This window comes from Corvus moneduloides, chromosome 2 (genome assembly GCF_009650955.1).
Source record: "Corvus moneduloides isolate bCorMon1 chromosome 2, bCorMon1.pri, whole genome shotgun sequence".
Lineage (NCBI taxonomy): Eukaryota > Metazoa > Chordata > Aves > Passeriformes > Corvidae > Corvus > Corvus moneduloides.
The window spans coordinates 23,305,459-23,329,523 of NC_045477.1; the positions used below are offsets into that span (position 1 = coordinate 23,305,459).

General features: G+C 42.3%; 1 protein-coding gene across 1 annotated transcript in view; it reads right to left on the reverse strand.

Moving 5' to 3' along the window:
- The window catches only part of CHD1L (chromodomain helicase DNA binding protein 1 like), a 26,292-nt gene continuing 2,227 nt past the window's right edge, over positions 1–24,065 (reverse strand). Inside the window, exons 3-23 of the mRNA XM_032098492.1 lie at positions 23,487–23,593; positions 22,115–22,229; positions 21,725–21,756; positions 19,544–19,625; positions 18,135–18,297; positions 17,591–17,746; positions 16,419–16,511; positions 15,889–15,985; positions 14,562–14,635; positions 13,345–13,455; positions 11,638–11,752; positions 11,057–11,210; positions 9,798–9,963; positions 8,345–8,490; positions 7,813–7,976; positions 6,984–7,192; positions 5,855–5,953; positions 5,042–5,112; positions 4,676–4,790; positions 4,333–4,441; positions 1–3,635 (exon numbers count right to left, since the gene is read on the reverse strand). Of these exons, the coding sequence (XP_031954383.1) occupies positions 3,557–3,635; positions 4,333–4,441; positions 4,676–4,790; positions 5,042–5,112; positions 5,855–5,953; positions 6,984–7,192; positions 7,813–7,976; positions 8,345–8,490; positions 9,798–9,963; positions 11,057–11,210; positions 11,638–11,752; positions 13,345–13,455; positions 14,562–14,635; positions 15,889–15,985; positions 16,419–16,511; positions 17,591–17,746; positions 18,135–18,297; positions 19,544–19,625; positions 21,725–21,756; positions 22,115–22,229; positions 23,487–23,593 (2,457 nt within the window). The 3' untranslated portion in view covers positions 1–3,556. The remainder of the gene's footprint in view (positions 3,636–4,332; positions 4,442–4,675; positions 4,791–5,041; positions 5,113–5,854; positions 5,954–6,983; positions 7,193–7,812; positions 7,977–8,344; positions 8,491–9,797; positions 9,964–11,056; positions 11,211–11,637; positions 11,753–13,344; positions 13,456–14,561; positions 14,636–15,888; positions 15,986–16,418; positions 16,512–17,590; positions 17,747–18,134; positions 18,298–19,543; positions 19,626–21,724; positions 21,757–22,114; positions 22,230–23,486; positions 23,594–24,065) is intronic.

A 24,065-nucleotide genomic window follows, 5' to 3' on the forward strand; every position in this document is an offset into this window, starting at 1 on the left:
TCCATCTACTGCATTCCTCAGGCTTGTATTTTTCACTCTGAAAAGCATGAATTGGACAGAAAACCAGGGAGAGATGAGGCACTTTCTGACATGTGGACATTATCTTTTCTTATGGCAAATCCATTAGGGTTTTGAATCAGTCTTACACTTTGATTTGCTGATCACAGTGCATGAGAAACCTGCTATTCACTGCAATCATCTGAATAAAGGTCTACATTCTGTCTTCCACGATCATATATTGTAAAGTGGTGAGATTTTTCACACAACTTGACACGTATGTTACATTTTAAGTCATCTCTCAGCTCAAAAGTTTGCTTTCCTTTTTCCTTCAGGACCTTAGCTTCACTTATTTTTAAATGAATCAATCTCCTTATCCTTATATTTTTCTATTCATCATGTTTGTGGGTCGGATTCTGCTGTTTGGAGATACACACATACAATATTTTTGTTAAGACACTGAGGTTGAATTTGCTGTAGATTTCCTCCATCACCTTGGAAACCAGTCTTCTTCTTTCCTCAAAATCCAGGCTGCACCTTCCCCAACACACAGATAATTTTTATCTCTGACAAAATTTTGTCTCTGACAAAATTCAGTGATAAAATCACATATCTACATATGTCCATAAAACCTGATTGATTTCTGAGCTTGGTATTGTTTTTACTATTTCCAGAGTAGAAGGAAAAGATCATTCTCAAGTTACAAGCCACTAAAGACAAAATTTGTGTGCATAATGCCCTGAGAATGAGGCAGTGCTTTGTCAAGAAACACAAGCATGAGCTGAGCCAGCACAAGTATAAATGTCACTCTGAATTACAGCCTGCTTTTATATAGCATCAGCTGGAGCCTCCAGCACGGGGTGCAAAGTTTTTTCCTGAGACTGGATGTCAATTCATAGGTCCTATCTGATGAAACTGCTTGTGCAGCCCATCTGAGCCATGCATAATCACTGGCCACTGACCTCAATCCAGCAGCTTACATCAAATGTTTAAGTAAACATGCAATGACAGAAATGCACAAGGTGCCACTTTTCAGATCTTAGGCTGCAAAAAATCTTGTTTGAAGGAAGAGAGAGAGGCCAGAGGGACATGACTACAAAAGCACCTTCCTTCCCTTTTGGGGTGGTTGCTATTTAGAAAGGGAAAATGCGTAGTACTGCACAGCTGAAGAAACAGCATGACATTTATTTTGTATAGCAACTTGTATAAAAGCTGCTGAGCCCTTTATGGAATTAATTATCTGAAATACACAATTTCTGCCCAAATAAAGAGAAATGGTGGTGGGTAGCAAACACTAGAAAAACTTCACTTGGCTGAGATTCTGCAAAACCCAGTTCAGGATTCAGTTGAAATCTCACTTCCGTTTCAAAGCAGACAGAGGTAGAGCTTTTCTTTGGGTTCAGGTGATTTAAAGAATACTGAAGAATATTGTTTAAAAAAAAAAAAGAAAGCAAAAAACCCACAACAAAATCCCCCCACTCCAGAAGCATTTCCTAAGTATACTTAAGGGAAAAAAATAAGGTAGATTCCATCCATACAGTTGAAAAGGACGAGAGAGGAAAGGAACCTAATTTATTTACTTGTCCCTGAGTTAGAGGACTAAAATCTGCATTCCATGCCCTCTCCTCTGTGTTACAGGTACCTCGCAGCTCCCTGTAGACCTTATCTTAAGGGGTAAGAGACACTAACAGGCAGCCCTCCTCTCCCTTGTAGTTCTAGTCAGTCACAGCAGGATGGGGGCACGGAGGATGAAACAAAGGACAGCATGAGGCCTCAAAAAGGAAGAGCTGGCCATAGTGGGGGCAGACACTTCAGTCTGTTCTGGTGGACCCAGCCACACGAGAAATCCTGTTCATGTGCAACTGCCCAGTGGCCAGAGAACCCCTAGGTGTGCGTGAAGCTGAGGAACAAGACTGCACACACTGGAACACTTGGGAATGAAAGCTTTTAACGAAGGGCAATAAACATGCAGGAAAAAGAAGAGGTGGAGGAACAGAGCCTTGAGCCTGCAGACTGAAATTATGTGTTCAGTGAAGCTGCCAAAGAAAAAAGCGTAATTGGTGTTTTTAATTCTGGGAAAGAGGGAGACTTTTTCCAGGCTGGAGAAGCACCGTGAGCTGCTGCAGCTGATTAACAGTGCCACCAGCCGGCCTGCTGGAAGAGGGCCAGTTTGAGAGACTGGGGAAAACAAGGTACATCCACTCACCACCTCTTGCCCCTCCAAGTCCTCACAGTCGGACTCTGATTCTGCAGGCACTTTGCCAAATGCAGAGGGGGCTGTTCCTGGCAACAGCTGCAAGAAAGGTCTTACCCACAGAGGTGCTGCACAGCACTGACTGCCCTCAGCTCCAGCAGGGTCAAAGAAGGTAACAAATCCCGTGGGGTTGTCTGCTACAGCAAGAGTGAACGATAGAGCATACAGCTCAGGAGGGCTTCTCCTCGTGTGGAGCACACCAGTCAGCATGATGAGCCATGGCAGGCCTGGAACTATTAAATAACCAGATGGTGCCACAGAGGCAGTGCAAATGCAGCCAGTGAGATGTATGTTGGCAATGAGATAGTTAGGGACATACTTTAGGGGTGATTTCCTATTGGAAGATGAACTTTAAATTGAATTAAATTTGGCACCTCACAGTCTCCCTGGTCACGGCACTTATTAGGAGAGCTACTATTGCCTGGTTGTACAAAAACACCCTAAAGTATGTTGGCTAAAGCCAACAGTGTCAACAATTTGAAAAACAGGAAAGCTCTCTTGCAGTAGAGCAAAGCCAACATCAAAAACTCTGCACTAAAAAGTGAATCAAAGGGTCATGGAACCTTTCACACAGTTTTTTAGACAGCAGTAAGGAACCGGTTTTGCCCAACAGCTGCAACAAAAAACTGTGTAATGAAATAAGAGTTGTGGGAGAAGGAAAGGTATCATTTATAGTCAGTCTCAAATTTTGGCAGCCTTACACACCTTTGCCGAGGATACTGGTCAGCAATTTGCTTGATTTTAACCACATGATTAGGTAGCTAAATTTTATATTTGAACAAATGCAAGTCAAATGGATTTCTGAGAAGAGTATAAGCAGTTTATCCTGTGTGGTTGTCATACAGCTGACAGGTTCCTTTCTGCTGAGTTATATGTGGACATGTAGACTGAATGCCAGATAACCACTAAAAAGCTGATTGAAAAGAGGTACAGTGAGATAAGGTATGAAATTTGAGAGGGAGGGAGGAGACAGGGAAATACAGCCAAACAATACTGTGTTCCAAGCGCTAACAGTAACTTAATGTAAGGGATAACAATGGACCATCAGTTAAAAGTTTAATTTTCCATCTCCAAAACAGATCTGGGATTGAGCCAACATCCTTCCTCTCTGGACTCTGAAGCTAGAGGGAGTCTCATTCCACTCCAGAGCCACTGACAATATGCAAATATTGGGGGGCCAGTCATGGCAGAGAGGTACAGGTGTGAATAACGGCTGTGCAAGCCATGTTTCTGACGTGAATGCACATGGACTGCCTGAGTGATGGTCACTTTTTGCACATGTTCTTGGTGAAATTAACTGCATCTTCATGGCTTTGAGACTGTTGTTGAAGATGAATATGGCTGTGAAGCAGAGGAGGAACTTTTATTCCTAGAGAAGTAATATCTAATAAAGTGTCAAGGAAATGCTGTGAAGTGTCAACAAATACCAGACAACATGTCCACTAACAGACTCACCAAGGAAGAGAGTGAAAATGCTCTGAATACTTTTGTCTTTGTTTCAGGTTTTCAGTTTCACAGAATTGCTGACAGCGTCAGTACAGCAAATGCACGTCTTCCAAGAGAAGTGACAAAACAGAGCCTCCTTGTAAACCTGCTTCCTTTCCTGGAAGGTGAAAGCCTTCCTAAGCCTGTCCTAACACACCAACTTTCATCATGCTCAGCCAAGGAAGCAGGCTATCACTTGTTTGGAACACTGTAATGTTTTTTTATATTCTCACTTTTGCTGCTTTCTGAGTCACTTCCGTTAATCTGAAATTCCAGTCATGTCCCCCACAGATGTGGCATATACAGGTAAGTCCATGCTGTCAACAGAAGACTAGCACCTGGCTCTAACAAATTCTGACAGGCATGCTGAATCACACTTATCTGTCATTAAAATGCTAAGTCTTTGGTGTGGAATGAGTACCTGGATGCTGTCAGGAATGCTGGATGCTGACAGCAAAGTCAAAGAAACCAGGTTTTTAGCTGCACTTTGGCATCTGTGCCTTGCCTTGCCTCCTTGCTTTGCATTCACCAAGCTATTTAGAGGATCATTTCAGTACTAGATGGTGAACAGAATGAGACACACCCTAAAAGGATACATAAGAGTGGGCACACCCCGTGCTGCCAGGTGCTTTCGGATGAGCCGCTCGGTGCCGTACCAGTTGAAGCCTTTTGTTGCATACCCGATCCGTGGAAGATGCACTGTTGCTGAGAAGGAGGGAACAGAGTGCACACTCTTCAGGAGAAGATACACAAACAGAAAGCAATCTAGAAAAAGACTTCAAGCTACCCAATAAGAACAGAAGAAATATTTTTGAGCGACATATCTGCTATGGAGATCTCACTTCACTTCAGAAAAAACAGCAGAGGTGGAAATTGGTCATCATCTTTACGTGCAACCACACATGTATGGATTCGCTGTTCTACTGCACAGACACTTACCATTCCTTTTCTTGGCTGCTGAATAAATCTTCTTCAGGCCCTTTTCCAAAGCTGACAGCTTAATGCCAGACAAGTTGTTGGACCGATCCCGGTGCTGAGCTACAATTAAGGCCAGCTAAGGAAAAAACATCAAAAATTGAAATGGAATCTATATACAGTACTAAGAGACATAGTGTTGGAAAGCTGCATTACTAACTTTTAGCTTTAATAAATGAGGAAAAGAACTCATTATCTCTAATATTTAACTGCAACTTAGCCATGTTCAGTAATTAGTGCCATTATTATTATGAAAAAGACATAAGGTTCATTTCACCCAGCTTCAAAAACATATGGAGAGAGCAAAACAGAAAAAGAACTCATTCTCACCAAATCTTGTCCTTTTTTCCGGGACTTTTTATCATCAATAGGGAATAGCAGGGTTCCTCCTAACTCCAGGTCTGTCCAGGAAAAAGAACATTACAACAATAAAAAATCAGTCCCCACGAGTAAACAGGCAGTCAATGCAGCAATGATTCCACGGTCACATTCTGTATTATTCTCTGAGACTGTATCTCCTCATGATGGTTTTAGCAGTCAGATCCTTTGCCCAGGGAAGCACAACAAATGTTTTCCCCCCAAGCCACACAGTGGCATACACACTTCCTAGTTAAAGACAACAAATGGAAAGAGAGACACTGAAATGAGAAGAAAGCATCTCCCAGAAGATGAGAAAGACCAACAGGTCCACCTTATAGCTAGATGTTCATCCCTAACCAGCTGCAGGTATCTCAAAACTGTTAATACATGCTCAGGAAAAGATTAGTGCTCAGAGGGAAGCAAAGGCTCAGCTGAGTACTGCCTCAGGTGCCCTTCACCCTTCTTAAAAGCACTTTGACAGAAGATGCAGTGCTCTGTCTTACACAGTGAAAACCATTCTGTGAGTAATGTACAAGTCTGGGTTTTTTCCCTTTTTTTATGACTTGCAGGATGGATTGGAATGATCAACCCCTACACAGAGTTCTCACACTCCAAACAAGTCAAGTCAAAGCACCCGCTGAAGTACTACTTTCGGAGCTGGGATGCACACATCTAGAGAAAAACGCATGAGTATCGAGGTATCCAGGCACCTCACTCCTCCAGTGTCAGTGGGGTTAAAGCTCTTTAAGTACCTTGGCCTCAGGTCATATTTTAATCTCTTACCTTTCATCTTTCCTGCCATCTCATATATATTCCTTGGCTGATCAGAACGAGCCTCTAGAGCAGTGAATAAACCACCCCTTCCCCAGCGGCCAGAGTCATCTAGAATGAAATGACAAGTTAGGCTCCTTTTAGAAGTGAGGTTGGAGACCACCTCTCCAGGAGAGGCAGCTGCTCTGTACACAGGCAACAAGTGATTATCAAAACCAGATATGGGAACTACACACAGACTTAAGCCAGCCACTATCAGGGGACTATCCTAAAGGATAAACCTCAGCCCTTGAGAAAAACAAACTTGTCACAGTTCCCTGAAAAGCTCTGCAGAAAAATTCCTTACTGTCCACCGAGAATGCAGAAACAAGCACTAACCATAGCACTGAGCATATAAACCTGACACTATCCTCACATATATACATATAGGTACACAAAGCATGCATGCATGCAGAAGCCTTGGGCTTCTCACACTAGGTGCTTGCAGTCTTTCACTTTACTTGGCATTTTCACTTCAAACATGAGGTTTTGTGCACAGTGTAACCCAAGCCAAAGCAGATGATGATGTTCTGCCATAGCCCTGGCCAGACAGCAGCTCCAACACAGCTTCAGGAGAAATTCCGTAATGTGACTTTATCTCCCTCAGCTTTAGTGTCTTAAAACAGGGTCTTAAATTAGGAGACTAGCCTAGAGCCTCTGTACTGTCAGTGTTGAGAGACAAGGACCAAGGAAGTCTGACCTCAGCCTCTCGAAGTGTTTGTCTCTCTCTGCTGACCGGAAAAAGATGATGAATTTCAGTATTTCAGTTTGATCCCTACAGCTCCTACAGGATAAACAAAAGGCCCTGCTCTCAGGAAATGTCATCATTTAGCCACAGATATAAAATTTCAAGCCTTACAGGCACCTTTGAAGAGGTTTACCCATAAATCCAGAATGGGGTAAAAAGACCCTTGCACACCTTGCTAGTACTTGTGTGGGTTGTACATGCTGGAGTAGAGGCTGTATTGCCTCTGCACCACTTGAGATTAAGTCAGACTCAAATCCAAAGTATTTCAGAATTAGAAATTATTGAGCCAGAAGGGACAATTCAGCTCCCTTGCTCACCCCACCCAACAATACTTCTGTTGTTCACAAGTCCCACCTAGGCAATGGACAATGATGGCATCTTCCTCTTCTGCTTGAGGGTGGGTTACATCTCCCATGACGTACTTGATATAGTTCTGGTCTGCATCTTTGTAATCTAAATCAACATTCTGCCCCAACTCATCCTCCTCAAACTCTTCCTCAGAGCCACTTTCCTCTGAAGGAAGGCAGGTAGATGTGTAATGATTGGCCTCCCACCAGGCCATCCTGAAACCAAACAAGAGAAGAGGATGTTCAATGAAAATCAAAGGTGGGGGCACACAGCTTGGTTTAAATCATTGCAGTGAAACACAGGAGACCTAGACCTGCATTCCCTCTGCTCCCTCCCCTACTTTAGGCCAGAACAAGTTACCACAGTTCTTATCTATGATATTAAGAGCCACATGCCAATGTGATAAGCCAATTGCAGGCATGGAAAAAGTGAGCGTATAACAAAGGGCAAGGAGCTACTTGGAGTGGTGAAAAGGAAGAACACCTGGGAAACAAGAAGGAGGAAGTTAAGACATGTGCCAGAGAGTCACAGATGTCAGACCAATTTGTAGGGGCCAACTGTGATATTTCAGAAAGCTTCTCCCAAGTGCTCGTTGATTGTACAGTCAGACATGGGGCTCTTATTCAGGCCTCTCTCCATGAATTAGAGTAGATGTGAAGTCAGGCAGCATATTCAGGAGGAAAGAGCCCTTGCTAGGGACTCGAGCCATTTTTCCACCTTCACATCCCCATGTTGTGCACTTTGAGCATATTATTTTCGTCAGTCGGACACACATTTCTAGAGTATAGTGCAACAGACATCAGTTCACAAGTAGTAGATGCAGCACAAACCATACTTTTTCTTGTGTTCTGCCTCTGCTTTTGCTGCCTTCTTTTCCTCCATGAGCCTTGCTCTCTTTGCTGCTGCTTCTTGGCGCTTCTTCCTCCGAGCCTTCAGCTCCTCTTCACTCAGCAGGTGCTTCCTCCTGGCTGACTGTTCCCGTAGGCCTGTGAGAAGGGCCTGGAGAAAGAAAGACATATCACAGAAAAAAACTGCTCTTCTTAAAATCATGCCTGATGCCCTCCTTAACCTACATTCTTTTCCCATTTGTTTACTTGTCCCCAAGTCTTAATCATCAGATCTCAATTGTCACATAATATGTGGGTTTGTGACCTGAGTTTGTATGAGTGCCCTGTACAGCATATCTCAGATCTGTCAGCAGAACTGCTGAATTGTCAAGCCCCGATTCCAGAGCCAACTTTAGTACATTTACATCCAAATCTTTTAACATGCCTTCTGCAAGCTGTAGGTAAAAAGAGAAAACTGCCAAGTTTCATCTTCCACAAGCAAATGAAAGAGCATCGTGTGCCTTGTCACATCTGCCTTACGTTTGCTTTGTTCCGAAGAGCTCTCCCTTCCTTACTGGTCTCTTCAATCAATGTTTTCTGAAGATCCAAAAGCTGATCAAATGCTTTTCTGTCTTCTCTGCTGGGTTCTTTTGAATAATCTTTGCCTTCATACACGTACATGTGATCTTTAAAAAATAATTTAAAAGTGTGAAAGGGAACTGAAACCTACTAACACCTAAAATGTACAGTGAGATCAAAAAAAATTTGGCTCTTCTGTGACATTGTTCTACCCTCAGCAGAAAAAGTTCTTCACTCTCATAATTTTCTGGTATGACCAGAGTCAGCATCATGTAGAAACAAGAGAATCGAGATTTGCTTCCTTAGACAAAAGCTTTTCATTTTAGATGTTTAGACTGGCAAGGAACCTTTTGTCTTATTTCAGTCAATTAATTATTTTAAATTGTGGTTCCATTGCTGTTCTCTTTGGTCATTCCATCTCTGCCAGTGGAGAGTTCATTTAGCTCTGCTATGTAGTTACAGGCAGCTCTTGTAAAGGGACAGCAAATCTTTGCTTTTGAGTTCCCCAATGAAATGAAAGCAAGGAACTCTGGCAGCCCAGGGTTGCTGCTCACCACGTGAGTTATTTTCCCAACACCTATTACACAGTGTGGTACCACTGCTCCTCTTTTAAGTCACCACCAGAAAATACCACTCTTTGCTAACTCTCAGGAAATAATTACTCATTGCCAGCAACTGCTCTGGATGGACAATAACTATCCTGCAGGGCCACATTTTAACTTCAGTCACAAACCTGTATTTAAGTGCTACTGTGTACCCAGACAAAAATTCAGTCTTTCTCTGGGAAAGAAAGCACTCGTAGAGGGAAGCATCCTTAGAATTTATTTTCATCTAGTATGGGGCTATGAAAAATTAACCAAAATTGGGTGACATTTGGGCTGGAGAGCAGGGTTCTGAAGACAGAGCAGGTTTGTTTTAGTTGTATAGAATCCATGACTCTGCATTTCTTATCTCACCTTTTGGATTTTCATAGCCAATAATCTTTTATTTGGAGATACAAAATGAAACACCTGCTATATAGCCTTTCGTTAAGTTACTATTACATCTCCAAAACTGTAGATCTATCTTAATGGTTCTCTGTGGGAAAAGCAGTAGGTACAATATGAGTATTTACCCATTTCTCAGGAATTTCCATCTGAGGTACTAAAATATGAAAAGGAATTCAACTCCCAGCCACCAAAACTGGGCAAATATTGTTAACATTACCTTACAAACAGGCAAATAAGGACACCAAAAAGAACAAAAATACACATAGAGACTCAGAAATAAAGTTTGTGGATAGGCCACAAACAAAATCCAAGTAACTTAATTACAATTCTGCTTTTCTTCTTCTTGCCTGAAAAATGCAACCCCTACCTGGGAAGCCTTCTCTATCAGCACTCAAATGACACAGCTGTTGAGATTCTTAACTTACTCTCTGTATCCTCTTCTTCATTCTCTTCCTTTTGTGGCAGCACAATGTCCATTATCCACTGCCTTCCTTTTGTCTCTCCAAGGATGTTTTCTAGCTCCACATCCTGTATAGTACTTCCCTCAGAGGAGAGCAATTTATCCAGGCCAAATTTCAAGATTTCACTCAGCTTTAACAAAGAGAAGGGGAAGTTCAGTATTATTATCCTCTAATTCCATGTCAATCCCAGTGTCTTGAACTTCTCAGGCTTCAATGCAAAGGATGTACGAGTGGAGGAACATAAGCTTTAAGGCTGCCTATCAAAATACTTATGCTTTAACATGCCCCATTCTCCCAACACCTGATGGGACAAGCCCCAGCAACATACCTCCTTCAATCTTAACTCATCCAGACTTGAACAGTCGTTTTTCTTCAGGGCTAAATGACAAAACAGCACTGTACTGACTGCATTCAAGCAGCTTTCTTCATAGCCAGAAAGGCCAGGTTTGTTTTTGCCCCCAAACCCTTTAAAACAAAAGCCTAAATACCATAAAAATCCAGGGGGAGAAAAATATCAGCATGGAATTTCCTATGGGCTCAGTTCCACTTCTCCCACAGAAACTGTAATTGCTGAGATACATACTAATGGGGCGGGGAGGGGAGGCAGAGGGGGAAGGATACACTAAATCCAAACCTCTTCTAGGTTTAGCTGCACACAGGGGTTATAGTCCCTTAAATGTCACTTTGCTTGAGATTTTCAAGCCAGATTCTCAGCACAAACCTCAGCTTTCAGGTCAGAATTATAAATCATGCCCCGACTCCTGAGACACTGTATTTGCCAAGAGGTCAAAAGAAGGTTGACCGAGTTTCAGACTAGCAATCAAAAGCTGACTAGGTTATCAGCTGACTTCTGATCAGCTCTGTTTGTGAGAGAAAAGCACCAGAGACAGATCAGTTCTAGAAACAATGAGTCAGCTTCCACTTTTTATAATTTCCACTAATTATAATTAAAAAAACAAGACAAAGAAAGGTTCTGTCTTCCCCTCTTCTCCAAACCAACACACCCTTTTCCCACAATGAATGCACTTCAAAATTGCAAAAACTGTCTTCAAACATCAGATGTTGTCTGCACCTGGGATGTCATTTTGATTCCTACATACAAAAGCTGTCATGTCAACACACAACTGTTTGGAGAGGTTCAAATCCAACGTAAACACAGAAACATTCTGGGACATTTCTCAGGTGGTCACTGGAGTCAGATTGGGGATACAACTCTGGTTTACCTGTAACTCTGCTGCTCCCTGAGGCTTGGGCGCTCCCAGAGCAAACTGCCCCCCTTCTACAACGGCGTTGGTCAGGCGGAGCTTAGAGGCAGCTCTGCGGTAGATTATTTCTTCAACTGTATCTCGCCCGATCAAACGGATAATTTTTACAGGCCTTGAAAAGTTTAAGGAAATTCTAATTACTTACTGTGTTTTGAGGTGCACTCAGCTATTTACTATCCCCTCACCCACTCCTTTGGTAGGTAAAGAAGGCAGGAAGAAAATGAACAAAAATGATCAGCAGAAATGTGATGCTGATACAATTCTGCTTGACACAGGAGAAATGCTCACTGCAAAAGTGCAGGCAAACCTCCAGCCTCCATCTCCTACTCCAGCTTTACAAAGTTCCCACCCTGGATACATGACAGGGACACGGCTGTATGAGGCTGCAGCTGGAAAATGAAGACACAAAATCTTCTCTGCTCCCCTTTGATCTTCAATCTACCCTTATACTTTAACCTTCCATTGCCTATGGAAAGGGAAAGTAATACTGAGAGGCCAAGAGAGTCAGCAACCAAACCACAAATTTTGCCATTTCTCACCTGTGCTGCCCAATCCGGTGAGCTCTTGCTATTGCTTGCAAGTCATTTTGTGGGTTAAAATCACTATCAGTAAAAATAACTGTATCTGCTGCTGTCAGATTCATGCCAACTCCACCTACAAACAAAAGAAGAAGGTCATAAAATATGTTACCAACAGAAAATAAAGGAGAAGCTGGAGAATTTATGCTATGCAAAGTTCTGTCAGATCTGATCAACTGTAGCTAATTCAATCCATCTCTCAAACCCAAATCTAAGTCTCATAAGGATCTAAACAGATGGGTAAGCCTTCCATTTCCAGCTTTCTGCAACAGCCCAAAAAAGAAGCTGTACAATGCAATGTAATCAAAAACCATAGAGTCTGAGTGAACCAATGCAAAGGAGACTGATTGTCAAGGACTGATGAACATAGACATTACTCTTCTGCTGGCAGGCAGATTATCCCAGCAAGGACTGGCTTCTCTGAAGCCACAAGAAACTGCCCAAGTCATGACTTGGCTGCAGCACAGAACCAGCTGTAAACACACCACTGAAACAGTAGGAAACGCCAAGCCAAACTACACAATAACCAGAGCCCAGGTGTCTGTATGACTTAAAGGTTTTGAGCTTAGAACTTGGGCTCTCATGAAATAAAAAGATAAAAAACCCAGTTAATTTTGCATTTTTAAATACCTCTACTGTGACCACATACTGTAGTTAAAGAGGGGACGGACTGCTGCCTTACATTTCACCCAGCTCATGACAAGATACCTCCACTGTAATCAGAATATCCCTGCTAGTGGAGACAGTCATGCACCTGAGAATCTCTGTCCATAATAAAAGAGCAATGGCAGTACTGTTAGCACACCTCTTCCCAGCTGAATACAAGATGCTTTGGCCAGACATAGCAGTGTGCAGTAAAAAACAACTCTAAGTCTGGCTGGCATGGAGGGAGAGTTCAGGCACTGTGGTGAGAGACACACACACTCCTGACATGCACTACTAGGGTCTTCCCTTCACTATTCCTGTGTGCTCCCCTCAGTGCACTGTGGTGTCATTGGAGCCAGGCTCATCAAGAAAAGTCAAACCAGAAGCCCGAAGGAAGACTTGGCTCCAGTTTGATGTTTGAGACCAAGCAGTGTGGATTCCTCCTCTGGAGACAAGCAGAAGCCTGGCTCTATGCTTGTTTGAACAGAGAGACAGGGAGGTTTGAAACGGTGTAGAAGACACAGATCTGCCCAGGGAGCGAAGAGGGGAAGAAGCACAGATGGCAGTCCCATGGAGTTCTCTGCAGCCTCAGGATGGTAAAAGGCTCTTGCTTCAGTCTGTCTGCCAGCTAAAGAGCATGTCCATGTTCAGCAAACTTGAGAAGCATTCCACCAACTTACTTAAAGGAAGTCTGTTCCTGCCTAAAGTCTGATGCTTGCAGAAATAAAAAGCTAGTGAGATTCCTTAAGCTCAAACTGGCACAGAGACAGGCATTATGGAACTTGGAATAAAATAAACTCAAGAGGCTGCAATATGAAAAGGATCTTGGCATCAGCTGCCAAAAGGAAAGCAGAGAAACCAGATGTCCTAGATGAGAGACCCAAGTTCAGGATGTGTCCTGTCTCCCCCAAAACTCCCCCACACGAACAGGCTCTGCAGGATTCAGAATTCCCTGAAACCTTGACAGAAAGAATAAAATAAGAGTGCAGATGCAAGATGGGTTGTTTGTCTCTCCTTACTTACCTGCTCTGGTGCTCAACAGGAAGATAAATATGGGCTGTTGACCAAAGTTCTTGATGGCCAGGTGTCTCTCCTCACCCCTAACAGAGCCGTCCAGCCGCTCATAGCTGTAGCCTTTCCAAACAAACAACATGAATTGTTGTTTCATGTTTCTGAAATTTCGCCTTTGCTTTTACCCTCTTACCTCATTCTCTATTGTCTCATTGCTCTCCTGAATCTTTTTGTGCCAAATCCTTCTGACTTGGTTCTCATTTCATTGCCTCCTTCTTTTTTTCCCAGTTAAACCTCGTATAAACTGAGGTAACAACCCTGACTTCCAGATTGACTGGTAAAGAGTAATTTAGCTGAGTCTGAAGCAGAGACTCATAGCATTTAATTTACTGCTTGGAAACAAAACAGGAAAATTCAGAGCCCAAGTAAAAGAACATTAGCACACAGTCCCATTTCAAACTATGCTGTGCTGGCTGTCGGCCCCACAAAGCAGGCCAACAACCATCAGATCCTCCTTATCCAAACTCCCACGGCCTTCAGTGTGTGCTTTCCTGTGAGCAACCAGTATGGGATATGGCACTACATTTGGCTTTATCCTACATTATTAGTCGTCCAAAACCATAAACACCAAACAAAAGCCTCTTTCATGGGAAATCCTAAGTAGGCATGGAGCCATGTGGATTGAAACAAAAGAGAATGTCCCAAGAACACTTTGCTAACCTTGCCAAAAATGGTCTGATCCAACCTGCCCTCCCAGACATGTTGGGGCCCCACTGTCAACAACAGTTTTAATCAAAAATTAATTTCCTGGTATAACTGTGGCTCAGTTTGAGTTTTGTGCTGGACAAAGTGAATCTAGAGCAAGCCTATTGCCTTTACTGCAATTGCTTCAGGACACAGATACACAATTGAACGTAAGTATATAATGAAACATTGCTACCCTTCCATTTGTTAGCTCCATTTTATCAAGGCACAAAAGATGAAGCTACTTTGAAGAACAACACTTAACTGCCAGGTCATTTCAGGAAGCTGGTAACAGCAAAGAGTTGAACTCAAGACCCTCCACCACACAGAGCCACTGCAGGAATAGGGTCCCTATCTACAAAGAACTGATAAATTTTCATCACATTCCTTTCTCCATCCCAGACAGATCAACCAAAATCACAGGAACAATATCTGGCAGAGACCATTAGGATAAGCCCTCTCCTATCAAACTGTGCAGAACATACCTCTGTAGTCCATGTAGTCCTGCAGGATATCGAGCAGTTGAGTCATCTGAGAAAAGAGCAACACACGGTGGCCACTGCAAGAAGAACATGAGACCCTGTGGTCCTCAGCATACTGTGTCAGCATTTCACAGTGTGCTGGGGGGGATCACAACAGCCTGACCAGCCATTATTAGTCACTGTTACACAGCACGGCTCACCACCTCTGTACACAAAGCCTCCCAGAATCACAGACCATTCCTTCACCACATTTTCAGCTTCACATCTAAATGCAATCAGTTAAGCTTTATCTGCTGTCATCATTTGCCCTGTCCAGCGTGTGGAGTCACAGAGAAGTAATAAGGCTCAGGCACTGTTCTGCTGCTGGTTGGATACAGGCTGGTGAGGAACCAAAGCAGCCTGTCTAAAAGGACCCTCAGCTTCAGCCTAGCATGATAAGGTCTTTCTCACCATGTGACTGCTCTCAAATCACACACTACAATGCATCTGAAATACTGGGAAAATGTAGTATTAGCATCTCTGTGACAGCAGAACATTTCCTTCTCCAGCAAATGACCCCCCAAAGATCAAACTCTACCTAAAAAGTGTGTAAGAAATCAACTCTCCTCCCTCCCAGCCCTAGGCATCAGACACTGCTCCTTTTAAATCAGACTTTGCCATAGAGCAGAACATAGACATTTTCAAGTCCAGAATTTGCACAGGGCTGGTCCTGCAGCAAAGACATTCAGTGGAGAGACAGCCACTCACAAGGTGCTACACAGCAGGACAAAGACAACAAAATCACATCAGAACTTCACAAGGGCTGTTGAAGCTCTGTCCTTCGGTCTTTGGGTTCCAGGTTCTGAACAGAGCACAACACAAGGGGTTCTGAACGTCAATCCCAAGACACCTGAAGTTTCAGCTTATTCTTGGGTTTTTCTTTTTCACATTTGCCATGGATTCTGCCTCCCAGGCTGATGCAGGCATGCTAGCACAAGGCAACTCAACTGAGGCATTCGAAACCACTCTCAGGAAACCCACAGTCAAAGCGGATATGCTGAATACCAAGTCACATTGGTTATCATCCCAGGTTCTCAAATATGGCAAATATGAGAACATGGGAGAGAGTAGAGTGCTTTGAAAAATGCTTAAAGGTAAGCTACAGAAATCCTCAAGGTTTCTCTACCATCTCCAATACAGCTTTTTTTACTTCTTTCAGGTAGTAATATGCAATAAATAGGTCAGTGCTTGTGTTGTGATGAATAACTGCTCAATCTATGGCTAAATAAGGTAGTTTGCTTTCACAGTTTACTTTTTCTCCCTATGTCAACCCCATCCCAACACGACATACCCAGCATACAAGAATGAAAGGAGTTTATCCAACAAACACATCTTGCCACTGGCTTCAACAATATGGTCTCCAATCTCAAAGGGTTCTGGCTCAACACCTGGAACAGAAAGGAGTTTTAAAAGCAGAGCTAATACTACACAAATAACAATTCTGTGGTGTGTGTCTGCACTGCCACTATTGCTGAGCAGAGCCACGTGATGGTTGCTTCAGAAATGGTGGTCCTTCTCTATCTCTAAATGACACCCTCAGTAGTTCATAAAGCATTGTGATTTCTTTGTTTAGGTGAGAGAAGACATACAAATAGAAAGCTGCAGTCAGAAACTCAGACTTCACACAGTCTCCTACTTTATTCATCACTATTGATGAACTGTCATGTGCTGGAACTGGTCACAAACTCACAGCTGCTACTGATTCAAGTACAAGAGTGTTTATTACTTGCTTCTTCTAAGCATTACACTAATAATAGAAAACCACTGTGTAAATCAAGAAAGTTCTTTTTTCTGTTTCGAGAGAGAACAGTGCTTTCCTACCATTGAAGAGGTACGGGTGGGCAACACACTTCCGAAGCTGAATTAAGACATTCTGGAGTGTAACCTTCCTTCCCGTTTCATTTTCAAATGCATCTGGAACAAAGAGCACAGAAAAGAACAGAGCAGGGAAGCCCATGCTGCATTAATGGGTGTGACTGGTAATGTTTTGGTACTAAGCACTGCTCTGAAGTGCTTCAGCACTGGAGTATTTCTCTCTGTGAATCACATCTGAATTTGAATTTCCCATCTCAAGACTAATACATCTGTTTTCATGAATCAAAAAAACTTTCCCTCACACTTTTTGGACAAGCCTTTAGAAATAATGACACTGATAAACACTACTTTGCCTTGTCAGACTCATTGAACTTTCTGGACTTCCTCAAAAAGGTCACTGTAATTTTTCTAATAGCGAATCATCAAAATTAGTGAAAGAAATTTGGTGCAGTTCATTTGCATTTTCAAAAGAAAAACCCCAAAAACCAGTACACTCAAGATCTCCTGGGCAACCACAACATTAAGAAGAGTTGCATTTTCGTGAGGAACAAAAGAAAATGCGTGCACATATGCTGGCTACAGGAGAAGATGAAGGCTCAGATTTCCTGGTGATGTTCATGCAAAGTGCTAGAAAGGCCGAGAAGAAGAACAAAGGATCTCCAACTCCCCAGTTTTCATTTCCCTACGACAAATAAGCACTCACAAACCACAATGGTGGTGGGTTGCATTGTCTACATAGCCCTGTAGTTTCCAAAAAAACTCATATCTGCATCCAGTAGGTTGAAATTTGCTTTATGGCATCTGTGCTACTACTGGAAAATTTGTTGAGAACCACGGATCCAAAATTTCTTGTACCACGCTTTTGTTTGAACACAAAAACATGCAATAGGAGCAGGCTCACCTTGTGATAAGTGTTTTTAGTTAGAGACTGGCACAAAGAAGATCCTCAAGCTGACCCTTCCTAACTCTGCAATAGCTGAGCAATAGAACAATACATGTCTCTTATTTTGCCACAAGCTAAAACCAAAAAACCAAGCAGCCCAAATTTGGCATATTTATTCTGTACATATTCTGCAGACCAAAGTAACTTCTGCTTCTTTACAACAGAGCATGCAGGTACAACAGGAATTAGTTGTGTTTTTAAAAATAATTGATAGACTTCAAAATGCTCAAGCTACCTAGATCTTTTGTCAAAATGGCCTTGTAGTACTTCTTCTGCAGAGCCGACATTCCATGGTACAGAACCACTTCCACCTTCTTTGGCAGCTCTGCAGCCACCTCAGACTTGACTCTCCGAAGGAGAAATGGCTGCAGAAGACTGTGCAATTCTTTGGCTATGCAGAGGCAGGGAGATATTAAAAAAAAAAGAAAAAAGGAAATAAAAAAAAAAAGAGGAGAATACTGTGTTAAAAGTACAGAATTTATACAATACCTTCACAACTACACTTTCAAAATAAATGTAAAACAAATCTCACATCTATTAGTGAAATTGTTCAAGCCACATTTTACAAACAGAGAAACCAAAACATAGCTGTATACCTGAAACACTTAGGAGCTATATTAAGATAGCTCTTGCCTTAAAAGTAATCACTAGTTTTTTGTGGCTTTGTTTTAAAGCTTGTCACCATTAAAAGAAAGCAAATTAAGAGGACACAACACAGTTGTTTCCTAGTCAAGATAAAAGCTGGTTCTGATTGAAGTACAACATTGCTAGTTACTGACCTGGCTCACTCTCCTTTTCAATAACTTGGTAATACTCAACAAACTCTTTCACTTGCTCCCTAGGAAAGATGTCAGGCTCAATAAGGCTGAGTAAGGAGTACAGCTCCTGGAGGCTGTTCTGGACTGGAGTGCCTGTGAGTAGCAGGCTGAAGCCTACTGAGAACTGAAAAAACCAGCAATAAAACAAAATTATTAGGAAAAAGTATCTGTAATGAAAGTTTAGTTAATACACAAGTCCACCCACGCCACTCTTAATTTAAAAGATGAGAGGCAGCACAGAACTGCTTGCAGAATACTGCAGAGATTTGCCAAAACCATCCAAACATAAGGTATGGTGGGACAGCCAAACAGCTCCAAACTGACTAGGCTGGCACCAGTGCAAGGAATTCAGTGTAAGCAAAATAAGAACGAAGTGCAAAACTGACTCCATTAAAATGCTCAGATCAATGCAGTCTACGGTCTAAACTGCATACTAGGTGTTAGATAAGGAGGGATAACTGGAAAATGCAGTTGGAATAGGACAGCGAAATGAAACTGTGTCAGACTAAGTTCCATTTCTGTTTGTTGGGTAACTGACAAACACAGCAACATTATCTGGTCCATCCACTGTAATCCCCATAAAGAGACTTGGGAAATATGTTTACCTTTGGAAAGATAGAAATTTCTCTCATGTTTGGTAATAGAAAACATGTTAGGAGGAGAGTTAAGGTGAATTGCATCTATTTTTTTGTGATTATAACCAAAGCTCCCAAATTACAGACATCATGGACAAAATGTCCAGACTATATAAGACTTTCAGGAATTCAATAAAAACTCATATTTTCCAAGGTGCATTGTAGTACATTGTTGCTGATGCCAGCACACACCAAATGCCAATGTTTCACTGCCATAACAAGAAGTGCAGCCTTCACTCAGGCATTTGTGCTGCTCTGGCAGGGCGCTTTGGAAGCTGGAGCAATTCTCCTGATTTCTGTAAACAAGGGTGGCTCCATTAAATGGGACAGTGGAAGTCAGTAGTTCAAGACTTGAGGTCTCATGAGCTAGGCAAGGGTTCCTTCACCCTGCCAGAGCTGGAGATGATCTCTTTTGCTTAGGTCAGCCACACTTCTACTACTGCAGTAGCACAGCTGTGGTTCAGCACCATCTGGCTGTTTTACCTTTTCAAGTATTTCAAATTGTTCCAACGTGGCAAGCCCAAACATGAAGCAGAATGAGAGGGAAGTTCCAAATACTGCCCACCTCCATGCAAAGCCAACAAGGCCTTTATCTCTCTGCCACTAAATATGGGAATCAGTTCACCAGCTCTGATGGAAAAGAGTTATGGATCAGAGCTTAATGCTCTGGGAGCAAACAGAGAATCTAAAAAGGGAAAAGTCTTAAGATACTAGAGGATGGATGAGTTACTTTACCTCAGAAAGTGTCTTGTAAAGCAGAGAATTTTGATTTTTCAGTCTGTGAGCTTCATCTACAACCAAGGCAGCCCAGTTAAAGCTGAACAAACAAAAACCAGCATCTTCAGTTAGGGGCTGACAATTCATTCTTGTAAGCACAAAAAGACTGAAGTAAGTGGTGGCTCTGCTTGGCTCAACTTGAGGTGGGGTCCCACGCCATGAACAAGCAAATACCAAAAGTGGGGTAGAATTCACAGGTACTGGTTTTGAAGAACCAACACAACTTTTTAACTATTGCCTGGGTGAGTTTTTTCTGAAATCAAGACTAACAAAATTCACTTGAATTTCTTGCTTCTCTCTCCATCCCCATGACTATCAGGAAAATGACATCAACACAAGTTCATTGAACATTAAAGGAGGCCTCTGATTTGGAAAAAGAGACATGAGATTAGGGCCTAGAACCTGTGCAAAACCCAGCAACTATCATGAGGGCAGTGATGGAAGAGTGATCATGAGGCTTTTGCAAACCACCCAAGACAGGAGCTTCAACTTATTCTGGGTTCATACAGCTCTATGCAGCGTCTCCTCAAGCAGACTGCAGAATCACTGGTGATCCAGGAGATCCACTGGGCTTAACTGAAATTCCACATCTTCTCAACCCTCAGTGTTGGTGCCTCCTTATCACTAGGGTTTCAACTCCTACATCAGAGTCATTTCCAGAGGAGGGAAAGCATGAACCTCCATCTTTTCTTACCAACATGCTTCTCTTCCCAGTGGAATACAACATCTGAAATCCCAGTGACCTACATTCTTCTCACAGCCTTTCTGTTTGCCTCAATTTCCCTCTTTGCTATCAATCTCCCTCTCTGCTATATGGGAATGGTTCTCCATTGCCACAACAGTCAAACGTCATTGCTCTTATTCTACGAGCTCAGGAGCTGAATTGCAGAAGGACTCGGCACGGTGAAGCATTACAGAAGCTCACGTGCAGAGCAGAGTCTGATCCCTCACCTATTCCCTTAGAGCACAGCTCTTGCTCAACTCATTTGTGCTGTTACACTGCTTGTAAGGAGTAGTGCTGGTGAGTCATCTGATAACTCTGACCCACCTCTACAAAGTGCTCCAAATGCTCCTACACAGGACAAGGTACAAATGATTAGCAACCACATTTTTTCAGAAGGAAGACTAAAGGGCAAACCCCTAAATTGGAGTGACGTGTTTTTTATGTTATTTGTTAGCTTTAGAAGTAGGAAATTACTCTGGAACTGACATTTCTGTGATGCTAGGGCTGACTACTTGCTCTCTCTGGGTGCTACCTACCTGGGCTACACTTTAAGATAAACAGAATAATATGCAGCAATACAGACCATGATATGAAACTGTAAGGACAATACAGTCATGGCTACCTTTCATTAGACCTGGTTTCTACCATGATGTGCAGCACAACCTGCTACTTCCAGCAGTGGCCAAGGGATGCTTTGTTGAAAGACAGGAGGGTGCCCACTGTGGGCCTGACTAGTCCTGACAGACAGAAAATGGTGCCACTGGGAGTCACTGGATTTCTGCTTCTACAAAGATACTGAGCCATTCATTATGTATAGCTGCCCCCAGCATTTGTCACAACACCACTGCAAGGCACTGGCACTACTGCTAAGAAAAAAGGAAAATTTCTCCCCATTTCAAGTGCAGATCCAGTACAATTCTGCGTGACCATGACAGTACCTCCTACAGGCTGAATTTCAGCTGAATAGTCAGTCTGTCTAAAAGGCATAATGCTTCATAAGCCCTCTACAGTTCTGACTGGAGGCAATAAACTCCAGAATATGGTATTAGCACATTATCAGTGTTACATAATACAGGTCAGTTTCAGTGAATTTTGCAACTAACACCTTTATAACCTGAAGCTCTTGAGGATCTTCTCTGCTGGACTGATACTTAAGGTACTGCTGTAAGTCACTATGTGTCATATTGCTTTGAGTTAACTGGCTTGAAAACTGTCCTTGGGGGAAGTTCAAATATATCTTAGCTGACATTAAAGACTCCTCAGTGAAAGTTGGAAAAGGCAAAGTTCTAATCACAAGCCAAGATCATCCCTGTCTCTTGTGAAACAACACAGAATCTCACACATACAAACATTCACTTAAGAAATCGTTGACAGATGTGCAGACTTAAATTTGAAGAAATTAAAACCAGACTCACAACTTTAGAAATGTTGCATCTTTCAGGCAAATCTGCAATGAAAGAAAATGACCTGTGATTTATGATTTAAGTAAATATATCAGGTAAGAAACAGAGCATTTTTTTTGTCTGCTTGCAGACTATGATGAAATGGAGCAGAGTGGAATGAAGGCACTTACTACTTGAGGAAAAAAACATGACAGCTACATGACACCTTCAGCATGTCATGGTTTAACACCACACACCCCCCAACATCGCTCACACTCTGCCCAAGAGGAGGAGGGAAGAGAATTGGAAGGATAAAAGTGAGAAAACTTGTGGGCTGACAACTCATGAACTGGGTGGTACAGAGGAATCAAAAAGGCAAGGAAAACTTGAGCCTCCCTTTTAAGTGACAAAGACATCACATACCTCATATGTTGTCAGGACTGCATGGAAGTGAGAGTCCTTTTTTAGGTTCTCCTGCACTTTGGGTCGCTCTTCCTTGCTGCCTATGTATGTTATGAAAGAAAGACCCGGAGCAAACCTGTTGTTAAGAGAAAGAGCAAAAATAGAGAGCCAAGCTAAGTCTTTCTATGTGTTTACGACCCTGGACCCCCTTATCAAACACAGCCACTATACAGATAAGGAGAATTCCTATCCAAACACCCTACACTCCTGTGAGATGTGTCTGGATCTCAGCTTTTGAATCTCACTGCTTCATGATTTTCACCTCAGGTTGGCACTTCAGCTGCTGGCTCTCATTTGGACAAGTCCTAAATAAACTTGCATTCTTCTTCTAAATAAATATGTATTCTTATTCTTCTGTAAGAGTCCAAGGCAGATGACTGTAAACCAGTCTCATGGCCCAAGTGCTGTTCTGAACTGAAAAAAGCTCATGAGAAGCAGGTGAATGAATACAATTTGCCCAGCTGAGGCCAAAGAATTGGCCTAAATCATACTAAAATAAAGACAAAAGATGTCTGCAGCAAACAGGTCCAAGTCAGGGCCTCAAAAATATATTCTCTCAGTCAAAAAGCAGACAAAACCAGTTCCAGTTGTTGGGACCGCATTTAATGTTCCTCATTTAATCCCACCACTGTTATTTACTTAATATTCCTTCTGGAGAGCCACACCGCTGATCTACGAAGGAATGCACTTTCTCCCAACTATTCCAACCCAAAGTCTATCCACATCAGGCCAGCTCACTTCAGAATGTAACCTGGATAACTTCAGATGCTGAGAGACAGCATCGCCCGACAGCCACACAGACAGATTCCTGTTCTAACCTTTAACTTCTTGCCCTCCCTCTTAAAAGGAATCTGTGGGCTCCAGACCACAAATGTACTTATTCTGGGCACAGCAGATGGGCACAGTCACCGCAGTGAGGAAGGGCTGCATGCACAAGTGTGATGTATTTTGCGTGCATACGTGAGCATGCCCCCCACTTTGGGTCTTACCTTTCATTATAAAGATTCCTGGCTGTCTTCAGCAGATTTTGCCTAAGAGAGGCTGAGCATGGAGGGTTACAAATCAATAAAAAGCAAGGAGCTAGTGGAGGCATTTGGACTGAAAGTCAGCCAATATTATAGGATGGATGGATTAATGTATACCACAGCATTGTAAAGACTATGCACTAACTGCATAGTCTGCATTGATTTGTTGGTTTAGTAGCAGCTTCCCTTTTTACTTTTTATCCCTTTGAAAGGATAAAAAGAAAGTGTTAGAGTGAGCACATTTGAAAACAATCTTTGCAACTGGCTGAGCCAATAATATAGTAAGCCAGACAATTGTTGAAACTTACCTCTCCAGTTCTTCCTTCCAGTTGCTGAGAACTGACAGAGGACAAAGTATCAGAAATCTCTCTTTGTTGGATAATTTTTTTGTCAAATAAAGAAGTAGAGAAATGGTCTAAAAGGCAAGGAAAATATTTTTTTTTACAACAAGGGAAGGGTTCAACCCAATAGCCTGATCTTATGTAAGCTGTCTCCTTGTTGAGCTTTGCAGCTAGTTTCCATAGGTTCACTAGCACAAACCAGAGTTAACAGAATATTAAGTGGGATCCAGACAAAAAGGCTTAGATCCTAAAACACTACCTCAATATATGGAGCCCCTTTCCAAAGGCCTTTCTTGCACAATCACAAACCAGGTCTACCACACATCACTTCCTAAAACTACTTGTAATTTAAGACCTATTGAATAAAATCAGCTGAACCAAAGCACAAACAGTCATTTTCCAACAAAACTTAAACCCAGTGAAAAACGTAAAAAAAAAATCCAACAAGCCTCTGAAAAAATTAGACCTATAAATTTTAATCCATGTATTGACAAACATAAAAATCCCCTTGGTGCAGGTGCATCAAAAGGACATTATTTTCCCTGT